General features: G+C 45.1%; 1 protein-coding gene across 1 annotated transcript; it reads left to right on the forward strand.

Annotated features, from left to right (window-relative positions):
• Positions 1 to 940: 940 nt before the first annotated feature.
• CFAP100 (cilia and flagella associated protein 100) lies at positions 941 to 13720 on the forward strand. Its single transcript, XM_074879489.1, has 15 exons — positions 941 to 1007; positions 1413 to 1499; positions 1868 to 1974; positions 3326 to 3518; positions 4165 to 4232; positions 4908 to 5071; positions 5681 to 5761; positions 6379 to 6633; positions 6668 to 6796; positions 8245 to 8293; positions 8864 to 9015; positions 9839 to 9974; positions 10427 to 10629; positions 12151 to 12244; positions 13378 to 13720. The coding sequence occupies exons 1-15, from the start codon at positions 941 to 943 to the stop codon at positions 13492 to 13494; spliced, it is 1902 nt and encodes a 633-aa protein (XP_074735590.1). The 3' UTR covers positions 13495 to 13720.
• The last annotated feature ends 339 nt before the right edge of the window (positions 13721 to 14059 follow it).

The raw sequence follows: 14059 nt of genomic DNA on the forward strand, positions 1-14059 counted from the left end.
CATATGCCAGTATCCTCTGTCTAGTCTTGCTTTTCAGTCCCATTGCCTGTAGCAGGAATTTAAATCAACCACATGAACAAGAAGATTTTTATGAGAAGGGTTTTATATTACAGAAGTCAAGGTGTGCACCAAGAGGGCTGAACATCCAGCTGTTTGCTGCAAGTGCTCTGCATATTTCACAAAGTGTATTCAACTGAACGCTGCAGGTGTTTGACTGCCTTCGCACCCTTGCCCTGATGGGGTTTTCTCCAAAACTCACATCATCAGCAGGGGTTATGTTGTTCCAGGACATAGATGAGGCACCCCTGGAGAAAAAGATCCCATTAAGTTATGCAAAGTTCAGAGGGACATGAAATCTAAGCAGCCAGTCAAGGAGGCTTTTGGAAAAGTTACTTCAGGAACTGAAAAGGAGAGAGAAAACATTTGGGATATATTCAAACGGCCTAAATTCTACCTCAGCCTCTGTGTCTCATCAACAGTGAAAGTCTGACACCTCCAAAGAATAAGATACTAATTGGGCAGCTGCAGAAACACAGCCAATAGGAAACACAAAGCACCAAGAACGTACATGGAAATTAGGCCAGATGAGTTTAGCTCAAAATACATAAAAACTGGAGGCTGTTTAGCCTTAAAACTAGTGCAAGCGGAAGAGAATATTTTCTGCTGTGTCTTATACCCGTGCAGATCAGGAATGGTCCCAGCAGCAGAATTGCATCAATTGAACTAATACCTCTCTAGACCCAGCTTGCTGCCTTTGTCGATTAAAGGATAACTTTAACAATGGTCTATCTGTTCTTTGTAAGAGAGATCATTACAATTATGCCTTTTCCCCTAGGACCCATAGCAAAGTCTACAAAAAGAGACTGCATTCAGAGAAACAAAAACCTAACCTTCAACAGTTTGACAGCCTAAAATTAAACACGACAGAGTTCCCTACAGCATGTCAGTGCTGTCCAACATTCATTCAGCCTTATCACAAGAAACCCACAGTGCTGAAGCAATTACTGGTAAGAGCTTTAGGGAGTAAAGATGTTGCTTGCGAACCAGCGATAGGAAGATGAAAAACTATAGGTGTGGACAGGAACTGGAGATGTGTGTGGAACAAGAGACAAGGGCCGTGAGTTGCTTGTTATCTCAATATCATTTTGTCTTTGCTTTCCCATCAATGTGTGTGTAAGGAGGACTGTGTTTTACACAGCTTTCACACAAGCCAGGGATGAACATTTCCTTTTTGGGGTCAGAACACAAATATTTTCCAGTTTAGTGAAGCTTTTTGTTAGTTCTTACAGACACAAAAGGCTCAGTGGTTACGACCCAGGAAGCCCCTAGGTCCATCACTGCTGTAAAACCTACTGCATCAGTTACTGGCAGGTCCCAACTGATCGATTTGTTTATGGTTTACCTTGGGCCAGGGTCAAAGATGCCACCTCCACATACAGAGTCAACATCTAAAAGTCTCTCTTCCAAACCTGGAACAGAAACCCAGCCTGTGCTGTCAGGTAAGGTCACGATGCTTTGGCAGCTATTTGTTGTTAGGTCAAAGGAGAGGCCTGTATTCAGACCCTTCTGCCCACGCTCATATGAGATGGGTAGAATAGCTCCAGACTTACAAAAAAATCCCTGGCTGAAATCCTGAGCGGATCAGCAGATATGGTCAAGTGACATAAACAATACAGAGGTCTCAGTTATATCACTGGCTTCTTACAAGCCCTATCCAGCTCCCTGCTCTTGATGCAGCATTGTTAGATATCTGCAGCTGTGAGCACAGCTGCCCCGCATCAGGCGTGATGTGACAGATCAGAGTCCTTTTGCACTGGGTCCTGATATTCTGCCTCACATCTTCTACATCCTCATTCATTTTTTGCAGAAAGCCCAGACGAGGATGAAGAAAACCCGATGAAAAACCCATTTACAATTCCTCCAGATATCAATATTTTCTCAATAATGGACAAAGAAATCAAAAATGCTGAGGCGGTATGTATACATGCTTTAGGCCAACCCATATAATACCAAAATTTAGTGCATGAGAGAGATAACAGCTGCCAAATTCAGCTGAGATTCCCCCAGATCAGCTTCAAGTCCACTGAAGTTCATGATGAGAGATTAACTTCAAGAGCAGATCTGAGCACAGGCTTGCTGGTTGCTAGTGCAAAATCTGGATGTTGTCACTTTGTTTACCTACTTCAAGGTAGATTTACCACTCATTCCTGTTCCTGGAGAAGATACCTGCCAGTGCTGTTAGCATCAATTTCTACATAAAGCTCTGGTGCAAGATCTCTTGCTTTCCACTTCAACAGGCTTGGCTTTCTGCTTGGGAAGCTGTATTCCAAAGTTCGATGGGACCTTCTTCTGAACTGTCAACGAAATGAATGTCTAAGAAGGAGGACAACAGGGTTTCATGCACTAGGTTTCTCTCCATAAGATAGGGAATTGCAGCTCCTCAGACCAGAGAGCTGGGTCTCAGGAATGTCTCTTTCCTTCTTATTTCTGTAGTGGACTTCCCTTAGGGCATGCAATCCAAAGGGGGTGGGAAGTCATGGAGAGGTCACCACATCTCTGAGAGGTCTGGTTGTTGCATGTGGTTGCAGAAGCCAGGCAGTAGTGTGGAAGCAAGTCTTTGTTTCTAGATTGCAAAGGGAGAGCTGCAAACAAGCTTAAGCAAGCCTCCTCACCTCACACTGATGACTGATATAGTCTGTTTTTTGCTTAGGTTGAAGGTATATAAGTACGGGGAAGGGCTTAGGAAGAAGTGCACTAAGAATGTCTGCTGAGTGAGCCTAACCCAAGCCCAAACTGTGCAGACATCAATGAATTACACTTCAGCCCATGTGAAAGCACTGAGGATGAACAACCTTTTATCCTCCAGAAAGCTCTTCAGTGGGTTTGAATAGATCATCTCAATCTGAACTTGAAGGTTTACATGCCTTTATGAAAGTTGGAATGAGTCAGTATTGAGCTTGGTCTGTCCTGTTGTTCCCTTTTACTGGGGAACTTGAAGGATGAATCTCTGAAAACTTCCATTCACTCCCAGGAATAATCCAGGAAGGAAAAATGAGGACACTGAGTAGGTACAAGCTGGCACAGCTGGTGGCTTGGTGCAGAATACAAATCAACAAACTAATGAGAACAAATGCTAAGAAATGAAGTGTTTTGGTTGCCTCAGGAGAGAATATCACTGGGACTAGTCAGATAAGCCAGGCAAACATGCATCAGCAGGGTATCAGTAGCCTGCAAATTTCTAGACTGTGAATAACCACTCATGTCTTTAAAAACCACAGCAAACAAAGCACATAATCAAACAGTCCACATAACTGACTTCTCATAGGAACGTGAAAGGATGAAGACCATGAAAATCCATGAGAAAATGACTTACTCCACTAAAATAAAAGCAAAGCAAAAAGGGGTGAGGAAAGCTCTGCAAAAGGAGGAACAAGAGGAGGCCAGAAAAGAGGCAACAAATGAAGAGAGACTGAAAACTCTTCAGGAGAGTCTTTCATGGAAGATAGCCGTTAAAAAAGGTAAGGAACAGTTACTATCTTTGTAGTGGTGCTGCTCAGCTGGGTAACAGCCTAAAGCAAAAATCAAAGAGGGGATGGGAGTAGCAGTTAGCTCTAGCTGACTTCAGTGAGCTCTTGCAGACACAACAGTTATATGCTGCATCTTGCCAACCTCTATGTGGCCAGGCCATCTCTATCTCATGTATTTACCTACGGAGTGCGTCCTCCCCACCGCAGCAGCCTGGGTTCCACCATCCCCTGTGGCCTTCACAGTAGCTGAAAGCTCTTGGAATCAGTTGGAAGTCAGCTGAGAGTTTGCAGGACCTTGTCTCATGGGGACTTTTCTACTAAGCTGAACTAAGGTTGGGTTTTAGTGGATGTGGGCCTTAATTTCTGCCTCTGACATGAGCAGTAGCTTTGCCATTAATGTCTAGAGGACATTGACCTTTGTAAGGACCAGATTCTCCACTCCATTCTACCTGGTTTTACTCCATGAAAGGCCATGTGAAACTGAACCTAAACAAGGTCAAAACTTTAATAAAATAATCAGTATTGCTGGCTCCAATGCCAACCACATCTGTGCTCACAGCAGTCTACATATTCACTGTGTTTTGCCTTGGCTATACTTCTCCCCTCTAGTCTGATCAACTTTATATTCTAATTTCAGATTACCCATTAGAAAAGGAGACCTTCCGTGACTACATAAATGACAGAAGAGAGATATTTTTACTTGAGGTATTTGGCTTTAAGAATGTTACTTTCTGTTCATTTAATTATTCTTCCCTGTGTGACTTTGTTTTGGTTTTGTTGTTTTTTTCCCCTGAGATCCATTGCCTAGAGATCATACCAAGGAGGCACACACCAGACCTCATGAACCGATTGTCCAGGTCCTGTGTTAAAGGCACTCTTAGTCTATAGCCCACAGATCTCCAGTCAAGACAGACAGGAACATAGGTCATTCACACCCTCCAGTAGCAGCCATGCAACTATTTAATTTGTGAGATGCTCAGATATACTGACCTTTTGGCTCCAGCTGTCCTATATATAAATTATAGCTGGGAGCCATTCTGAACTCAAAATAAGGGAGCTGTGCTCGAAAATATCCCCATTATTCACCTCTATTATTGTGCTGTAACACAACTGAATCAATCTTTGTCAGCCAGGAGTTAATGCAGTGCTGGGACTTCTGGATTCTGTCCTTAATTTCACTGTTTATTTGCTATGTTACTTCTGAAATATATTCTGGCCTCTATGTACCTCGTTTGCACTAAGACACATACCTGGTTTGAAATCCTTACCCTCTCCACCAACAACTGTAAGGTAATAAGGTAACCAAGAACAAAACTAAACCAAGAAACCTTTAAAATCGACCAGCCAATGTGACCATGTTGCCTTTTGGGTTCATTTCAGTATGCCATGGCAGTAAAGCGAGATGAGATGCAAAGGATGGAGAACATAGCAAGGGAGGAGGAAAGAAAACTGGAAAAAGCCGAATACTGCCTGGAGAAGGATGCTGCCATGTTTGATGAGTTCCTGAAGGAGAACCATAAAAACTGTGTTCAAGCCCTGAAAATGTAATGGAAGCTGAGGGAACCACCCATGTGCTCTTTTGTGCTGGACATGGGAGATCTTTTGCTTGACCTCCCTGCAGGGTTTTGGCTGGCAAATGCTCTGTGTCTGAGTTTGCCCAGAGTTACGGTCCTGGTGGCACTTTCTCCTCACACATTCAGTGAAAGAGAGGAAGGAGAACAATAGCTGGGGAATCCCCTCACTGCAGAAGTCCTGCAATGCAGGACCCTGCTGCCGACCCCACCACTTCTATCCTTCTCACGACACCCTTATGAGAGGGAGATAGTTCTGCTCAACACCTCACAGCAGCAACAGTCCCTTAAGTCAGGCAAGTTGAGCACTTTGGCCCATTACAGGTACCACAAGGGCAGAGCAGCAACTGATGCTCAGTAGCAGCCAAATTAAGGACACCTTAACCTGGAAGCGTCACTAGGACCCCGTACTCTCTTTGGCAAGACAAGCAGGGCCTTCAGAGAGAAGCCAAGCATCACCTGGGACGCATCTATAAGAGATTTCTAGTGCTCCCCCCACATCTTTTTCTGTTTTATATGCACCTGAATTCACTACTCACTGCTAAATTGTTTTATGGCTTATGTTTATGCATTCTTCCCTAGTGCTGAAAAAGAAACCGCAGCAAAGACAAAGAAAACAACAGAGATCCAGGCAATCACTTCCCAAATAGAGAACCTCCAAAGGTAACAGTTGCACACTATTCCTGCCTAGCCTTTAACAGCCCGTACAGTTCTATACCCTCACACCCTTGGGGAAAAAGAGAACCGGGGGAAAATATTTCCAGAAATGTTCAATTTTAAGAGTGAAAATGTTTCAGCTTTTGTTTTCCAGATGCTGGCTGTGTTTCTAAAACAACTCAACTAGTTTTTTAATGGCATTTTTTAAAAGTATAAATATTCCAAACCCAAAATTAAATACCTCATCTCAGATTAAAAAACAAACAAAACTAAGTAATGCATTTTAATGGTGACCTGGGGAAAGACAAAAAGAAAAAATAAATTATAATTCTCATTATGAGTTGAGCTGGCAAGATATCTCATTTATTTTCAAGTAAAAAATCCCAAATTAGCAAGCCAGTGCCATAGCAAGGGTCTGGCCACAGAGCTGTGACCAGACAGCTTCCACATGAGGAACCAGAGAGCACACAGGGCAGGTTCCCATTTGTCTTTGCATGTCCATGAAGACATGTGCCCTCTTATCCCTTCTCTGGGTGAAGCCGAATATCAAGAGTTAGAAAGGACCTGTTCAAACAGGGGCTTTACTCCCTGTTAACAAACTTTTTCCACTTCTCTCAACCCAGTGATATATCCAGATTCAAGAATACTCTGAAGGAGTACAAGATGTACCGGGACTTCCTCTATCAACTATCTCCAAAAGAGTGGCAGGAGAAACATGGAAAAAAGCACACCAAGGGAAAGGATTTGAAAACAGCACCCAAAGCCAATGAAGCAAACGCCTCACCTCCCAGCACTGCAGAGCAGGGTGAGTGCCAGGGAAGAGCTGCCCCCTCCTCCCTGGGAGAGCCCCATGCTCTAAGTGTCCCTCTCGTCTCCAGGCCAGGGTCTGACAGCTGGGACAACCCCTGCCAGTCCCTACGGTACCAGTGATACAGGTGTGCCAAGTTCCCTGCTGTCTTCAGAAAGTTTGGACTTCAGGACATTACATGAGATCAGGCCACAGCTCAAAAACTTCCTGAAGCCTCTATCAGCAAGAAGACTGTAAGTACAAGACAATGCAAGCTTAAGTACTTAAGTACAATGCAGATTTAAGTACAGTAGAGAGCACTCAACTGACTGGGAGTCAGTATGGAGGAAAACTACTCCTCATCTTCACTGTGAGCATGCTGAGATCTGGGTCTTACTGGAACAAATCAGAACACCAGTAGAAAGCCATCAGGTGTGCACGTCAGTACCTATATATCTACTCCAACAGAGCTCCATCCTCAAATCCTCTGCTGAGAGCCTTGCCCAAAGAATTTGGGCCTTGAGGTATCACAGACCTTGGGCATTTGTCCTGCAGCAAAGCTGCTCTGTGGTCTATTTGAGATACTGGTTCCCACCGTTGGTCACAGCTGCCAGGCAAACCGGTGCGTGTTGTTTTGTCATTAATGATGGTTCGAGGTCCCTGCAGACCCACAATACTTTCAGTAAGAGCGTTCAGACAGCAGGCGCTGGGGTGCAGGCTGAGTAACACTGCTGTAACGCAGGCAGGGCCAGCCTGAGAAGAGGAGGGGCAGGTGGGAGTGTGGAAGAAGTATGACCAGCCTCAGCTTCTTGAGGCAAAACAAGCAGGTGCCTCGAAAAGCAAAGTGTGAGTGGCTGGTGAGTCTCCTTAGGGAAAAAAAAATGGCTATCAACAAAGTTTGAAGTCAGTCATTGCTTGCAGGGCCATTTTTTCTGCCTTCACGCCCAAGCAGGGCTGCTGTGTGCCACCCCTCATGAAGCCACCGCAATCACTGGGCTGCTGCCACGTGGCAGGAACAATGCCGACACAAGTGGGGCTGGCACCAAAATGATGCAAATGAAAGGTTTTTCACCCCATCCGTGGCCCAGGGTGACAGCTGCAAGTGAAGGTGACAATCAGGCACTGCTGCCAACATCAGTCGGGCAGTTCTTGCTTTGATCTTGAGCCGGCTTGTCCCTGGGACTGAGCAGGGAAGAAAGAGGCGGTGCTGCTGGTTAACGGTAGTGGGATGTGCAGAGGAAGAAGCACACAACAACCTTCCCCCAGGCAGGTAAAAACTGCAGACTCCCACGGTGGCTACACGGCATTGTTTTGGAGCAGTACCACAAGGCTTTCTCTACGCTTGCTGTGCTGCTGCCTGAGCCTTTATAAAACCTCTGCCTTCTCCTTGCTAAGAGCCAAAGCCTCCCACCGAGTTTAAAGGCGTTTGGATCAATACCCTCAGGGCAGGCTCATGCTGGCCAGCAGAGCCCAGAGCAGCTTGTGGACAGACGTAGCTCCCACACTGCAGGTTTGTGTGATCCCTAACTCCTAGGCATCCCCAAATAGCTCACAGACACAGGGGGGCCAAATGTGTGAATGTGCAAAGGGCTGTTCAGGAGCAAACAGCAGCAGCAAACAACAACAGTGTTCATAGTTCACTAACACGGTCTCCTCTGAGCTATCATTTCTCTAAGGCCTGATACACAAAATGCTTTTTCAGGAGTTCACTGGAGGATGCAGAAAGCGAAACCTGCTCGGACGAAGATGAGGTCAGAAGTCTTGTGCTGAAATATTTACACTTTCTGTTTGTCCTGTGTCATTTATTGACGTTATTAATTTCTCTCACTTTCTAATCATTCATTATGGTATCAAGGACTTACTGTAGCCACTAACTATAAATGTGTGTTTATACATCCATAAATGTTCATATTGTAGCAACACGTTTTGTAAATACCTTAGTTTAGCTTTCCTTCTCCACTTCCCAAAAGCCTACCATCACCTCAAACCTTGTCATCCCCCAATGAGATATGACATCATATAATGGGAGATTTTAAAATTAGTGAATTTATTGTTTTATGTCTGTAATGAAAGTTTTCCCACTCACAGATGTTTGCACCACTTTTTACTCCCCAAAATGCAACTTGCTTGGGGGTTGAGCTACTGAGGCAGCATAAAACTACACACATGGCAGGAAGGTGGGAGACAGTGAACAGTCAGGGACCTCTGCACATGGGAGAGCATTTGAACAGCCAGGGCTGGTGCAGACCAACTTCCACGTAGTTCAGTGGAAAAGAAGCTATAGGAGGACAAAACCTCATCACATGTGTTTTCCACTCCAGGAGCCTGAGTTGTATTTTACTGATCCTCAACAATTGCTGTCAATTTTCATGGAGATAGAGAAAGAGAACTTGTCCTTCATCCAGCGTTCCCAGGAGATCGAGGAAAGTTTGGATAAGGTCCAACACACTTTCATCACCACACATGAAAGCACGTAAGTGTGATCCTGCAAATGAAGGGAAGGGGTCTCTGTGCCCCAACTTTCAAATATAAGTGACCCCTTCTTGCCCCCACTAGCACCTCGCCATCAGGCTGCGTGCTGCAGACCACACGTAATGCTCTTCACACAGCACATATTGAAGAGTCTTTCTCATACTTTAGAGCCCACCTGTAGCCCATCCAACTCACCATCTTTTGAGCTCCCAGGAAAGTGTCCCGTCTATGTTATTTAGGAGATAGGACTCGAGCTTGGGACTAGTTCTTTAGTTCTCAATGCACAGGCTGGGGATCTGATGCATTTAGCATCCTGGAGTGAACATAAAGCAGAAGTATTGTTTAATTCTCATAAAGAAAGATCAAAGGAAGAAACAAGGCATGTCCTGGAGTGATCCAGATCAGCACCTATTCTGACTCAATGCAAACCCTTCCTAGAGGAAGCCAGCAGGGAACCCAAGTGCAATTGCAGTATAGTATCTCAATGGCAGGTAGACACACATCATCCCATTTGAAGTGTGGGTTATCCCTGTGTGAAAGTTTTTAAAGGTAATCTACTTCCCCCATTGACTTCTTAAAAAAATCTTGAATGTTTACCAATGCTACTTCTCTCTTCCCCACACCAGCACAGTAACTGTTATTCCAGAAAAATCACAAGTTCCATCTGCTCTCAGAGCTGTGGGTGCAAGCTCCCCAGAAATGGCGTGAAGTGTTACCTCCATCTGCCGGCAACAGGAGGGATGGTCCCAGGCTGGAAAGCAGCAGAGGAGTCATCTGTTTCAGAAATGCCCTTTCAAAATACCTCTTTTTTTCTTCTGGCCTAGGGAAAAGAAGTTAGCAGAGCTGAAACAGCAAGTAGTCACCCTCAAATCCTCCATCGCCAAGGAAGAACAGAGAGTAGCAGATCTGAAAGTCAAAGTTCACCTCTTTTCCTCTGGAGAATCTGAAGCTGATGACCAGGTACATCCTGAGATCAAGGCAAGGGGGGTCAGCATGCACGTGAGCGGTTCCTCTCCACCACCCATATCCATCCTGCGAAGAAAGCAGACAGGGGGTTGAGCTGGGGAGGGATCAGTACTATTTCTCAGCAGCAGAGTTGTAGCAAGAGCAGGTTTTGGCACTGCTGAGGCAGGAAACTGGGGCAAATGTGTCTGCTCCATGCAGCTGCTACAAGGTGGGAGTATAGGGCTCATGGAGGCAACCAGGCAGCTGCGACCTGTCCCAGGTCACAGCAAAGCTGGGAAGGTGAGACCAGCAGCAGAATGGCTCAATACAGCCATCTGTCCAGACACCAGGAAACAAGAATTGAGTCTTGTAGAGGGAATTAAAGTCTATTTGCTTTTGAAGTGACGTTGTGGTTGTACTGGGCAGAACCCGGCTGTGCTTCTCACCATATCTCCTCTCATCTCTAGGACAAAATGCTCACAAGCCTGAACAAGAAGGTGCTGGAAGTCTATTGCCAATGCACTGGAGAAAATGAGGCAAACCTGGAGACAATGGAGATGCTAATGGTGATAGAAAAACAGCTCAACGATTTACTGGACAACCTGGAGAGAATCCCACCAGCAAAGATAGAACAGGCTGAGAAAGCCAAAAAAAAGGAACAGAGGATAAGGTAGGACAAGACCCTCTTCTAGAAATGGAGCCTCTATTTTTAAATGTTGACAGCTAAAAGCAAAGCCACTGAAAGAGCCAATTTTTCAGATCAGCCCAGGAAACTGTAACAGCAATCTGAAAGCCCGTGTGACCAATCCATTCCACTTTACTTCTGTAAGGATTTCACATTCATAGTACTTGCATCTCCCAATCAGCAAGCAGCAGCCCACGTTAGAAAAGACCTGGAAGCCACATTAGAAAAGGGCAAAATCTGGAAGAATTAAAAAAAACAAAAAAACACCAAACTAAAAACGCACCAAAAAAACAAACCACAAACAAAACCAGATTCAATTATGAGAATCATCATTTTAAGAAGACAATTTGCAGTAACAATATTTAAACTGATGAAATAGAAAATTACTCCTCTGTAGTTAAGACTCTCAAAATCTGACATGCCCTTATATTTTGTCAGCAATGCCAGCTTTCAAATGTTTCTTCTACAAAACTCTTAACTTGTATTCTTAAATTAAATAGTAGCCAGTTAGCACAATAAATTTAGGTTCTGAGATAAGACACATTCCTTTTGGCTCGGTTACACACATGAAATTTCCCTTCACAAATAGCAAAGATGCAACTGGACAGCTACTTGTATCTGGCCATCCTCAGGTGAACCAGATTCAGCAGAGGAAAAAAAAAAAAAAAAAAAAAGCCAGACCAGTGACATTTCCCTTCTACTTACTCTCTTTCTCTGCATCTTTCTTCACCTTTGTAGTAGAAAGTGTTTGATGCTTCTTCATGATGTTCTGTGAATGGTTTCGCACTCTTAACTTACAAAAGAAATAAGACATACATTTATTCTACTCTGGGGATGGAGGAGAATAATTCAGGAAGGAATTTGACTCCCCCCCCAAATAAAAATCAAAACCAACCAAACAATAAAAAAGCTTCAAAGAGCATTTAAAATTTTCCTGAAGATCACAAGGTTAAGAATTCATTTCCTCTCCACCAATGTTCCATAGCTTGAGCCCATTTCTGTTCCAGCACTTCACTTCCACAAGGAATTGGAGCCAGTTCACAGTGTCAGCCCCTCCCAGTGCCTGTTTAGGCAACGTGTAGCTCCGTGGATGTACAACCCTCCTACATCTGCGTTAACAGACTCGGTTGCACTGGTGAGAACTCAAGACACAATAAGCACCGTTCACCCACAAAGCTGGTGAGCGTCCTGGTCAACTGTGGAGCACGTGTCACCCGCTGACGGTGGTACAGAGCATGTCTGTAACAGAGAGCAACCACCTGACATCTCCATTTGCAAAGCTTGACATGCTTTTTCCACCCCTCACTCCAGAAAGTAGGATCACCTGCAGCCAGTTTCCTTCTTACCCCCTTCACAGCAACAAACTCCAGCACCAGCTACACCCAACCCCCTGTGCTCCGGTGGTCTCACAGTTACACGTCAGACGTAATGTTAGATGCCGATGCTGTGTGTCAAAAGTGTATTTGGTGTAGCTGCACACTGCATTTTATTTGCTCTTTTCAAAAGGCTCAGAGAGGAAAAGCTGAGACAACAGAAGCAGCAGCAGGAGGAAAGATTGCAAAGGGCCCTGGAACGATCACAGGCACCTATAAAGAAAAGGGTAAGTGCAGAAATCCCTCGGTGTTGAGGGAACACCTCGCCTCAACAGCCCCTTCAGAGAAGCTGGGGGTACTTGAACATCAAGTGTTTAAGGGAAGAGTGTTACTGGGGGCCTCCCTAGCTGGGTGGGGACGGCACCCGGACTCAGGTGTAGCCCAATTTGCAGCACTAATGTAACTTATGCAACCGCTGGGAAGTCAGTTATGCTGCGAGTTATTCCAGCTCAGTGTCCTTCTGTTGTGACCACACAGCCCGCTCCATTACTTGCCAATTTTGTCAGGAAGTTCATTTCAACTTGGTTAACTTGGCAGCATTAAAAAAAAGCATGAAAATCAGCAAAGGAGGAAACGGGAAGCAGCAAGATACTCCTGGCAATGGCAGCAAGGCCCTAGGTCAGCTCAGCCATACATACCATCAAATACATACCTTTTTTGGGGTGTTCCACATTAAGCCAAACTGATCTCCAGCTCCTCAGGAGGCACAGCGTGGAGCTTCACGCCATGGCTCCTGCTGCACGTTTCACGGGTCAACACAACAGTGAGGACACCCCAGTTCAGAATCACAGAATCATTCAGGTTGGAAAAGACCCTTGGGATCATCGAGTCCAACCACCAGCCCTACTCTACAAAGTTCTCCCCTACACCACATCCCCCAGCATCTCATCTAAACGACCCTTAAACACCTCCAGGGATGGTGACTCCACCCCCTCCCTGGGCAGCCTATTCCACTGTCTGACTGTTCAGTCCCACACCAAGCTGGTGACAGCACAGGTGACAGAACAGGCACCGTGAGTCCCTGCCCCTTTACCCAAGATAAGAGGGTTCCACAGGCTCCCTCAGGTATTTCTTCAGACATCCAACTTCCCTTCCTCTCGAGACAGCACAAATAAGGCTTTAGTCAAAAACCAGTTGTAGGTGCAACGGTACGTTGTAGAAGCTGAAGCATGAGCACATGAAGCAGGAGCACTTCAGGTGCTTGCCACTCATCTTCTGATAGAAAAAAGCACTTAACAGACACAAGAAAACTGGCAGCAAGGGGCCACGGCCCCTCGCAGCACGAAGCAGCTTGAGCTGCGTGGTTCAGGTGCGCTACTCCAGCACAGCACTGATGCACACAACTCTTCTTCCTCTGCAGAGCGGAAGGAGGCTGATGTTTCGTTCTAACCCACCTGTCAGGAAGGCGGATAAGAAAAATCACAGCCAAGAACAAATGAATAAGGAGAAGGAAGAACAATTGTATTATTTCACTTGACAGCACAGCCTTAACCACCACACGCAGGGCTGATGCTGCTCTAGAAAAAGTTTTTCGTAGCTCTACATCCTGTTAGTCTTTGCTCAGTTGATGGCCTCACAGCTCCATGAAATTCCCTCCTTCTCCTACCCCAAGATCTGATCCCAGGGGAAGTTGCTGTGTCAGGCAATACCTTTTCCCCCCTTCTCTTGATCATCTGCCTAAAAAAATAAATTAAATTCTCTCATTTTGCTTCTCAGGCTCCTGCTAGCGACAATGCTTTTCTCATTCAGTTTTTCACATGAATAGCACTATCCCTACAAATCCGACTAGTGAGATGTATCACAGTCCTGGGTAACAATCTCTATTAAGGCACAACTAAGCCAGGCACCTGCCAGACATTTAGTATAATGACCCATCTGTTGAAGAACTATGAAAAATGAAGGCTACGCTTTAACCCAAAGGATGAGTTTCATTACAGACTCCACTACTGTGGAGAAGACACAAGCGAAGGAAAAACACAGGCTCTGTGGAAAATTAGCTTTGACATAAAGCATCCATACAAAGAACAATACTCAGTGACAAA

Source organism: Strix uralensis, chromosome 10 (genome assembly GCF_047716275.1).
Source record: "Strix uralensis isolate ZFMK-TIS-50842 chromosome 10, bStrUra1, whole genome shotgun sequence".
NCBI lineage: Eukaryota > Metazoa > Chordata > Aves > Strigiformes > Strigidae > Strix > Strix uralensis.

Excerpts from the sequence above, each read along its gene's own strand:
- CFAP100 (XM_074879489.1), top strand. The coding sequence starts at position 941 with ATGTCAGTGCTGTCCAACATTCATTCAGCCTTATCACAAGAAACCCAC. Across the intron at positions 5,072-5,680 it reads TGTGTTCAAGCCCTGAAAAT|TGCTGAAAAAGAAACCGCAG; the intron begins GTAATGGAAGCT and ends ATTCTTCCCTAG. Across the intron at positions 6,797-8,244 it reads CCTCTATCAGCAAGAAGACT|GAGTTCACTGGAGGATGCAG; the intron begins GTAAGTACAAGA and ends ATGCTTTTTCAG.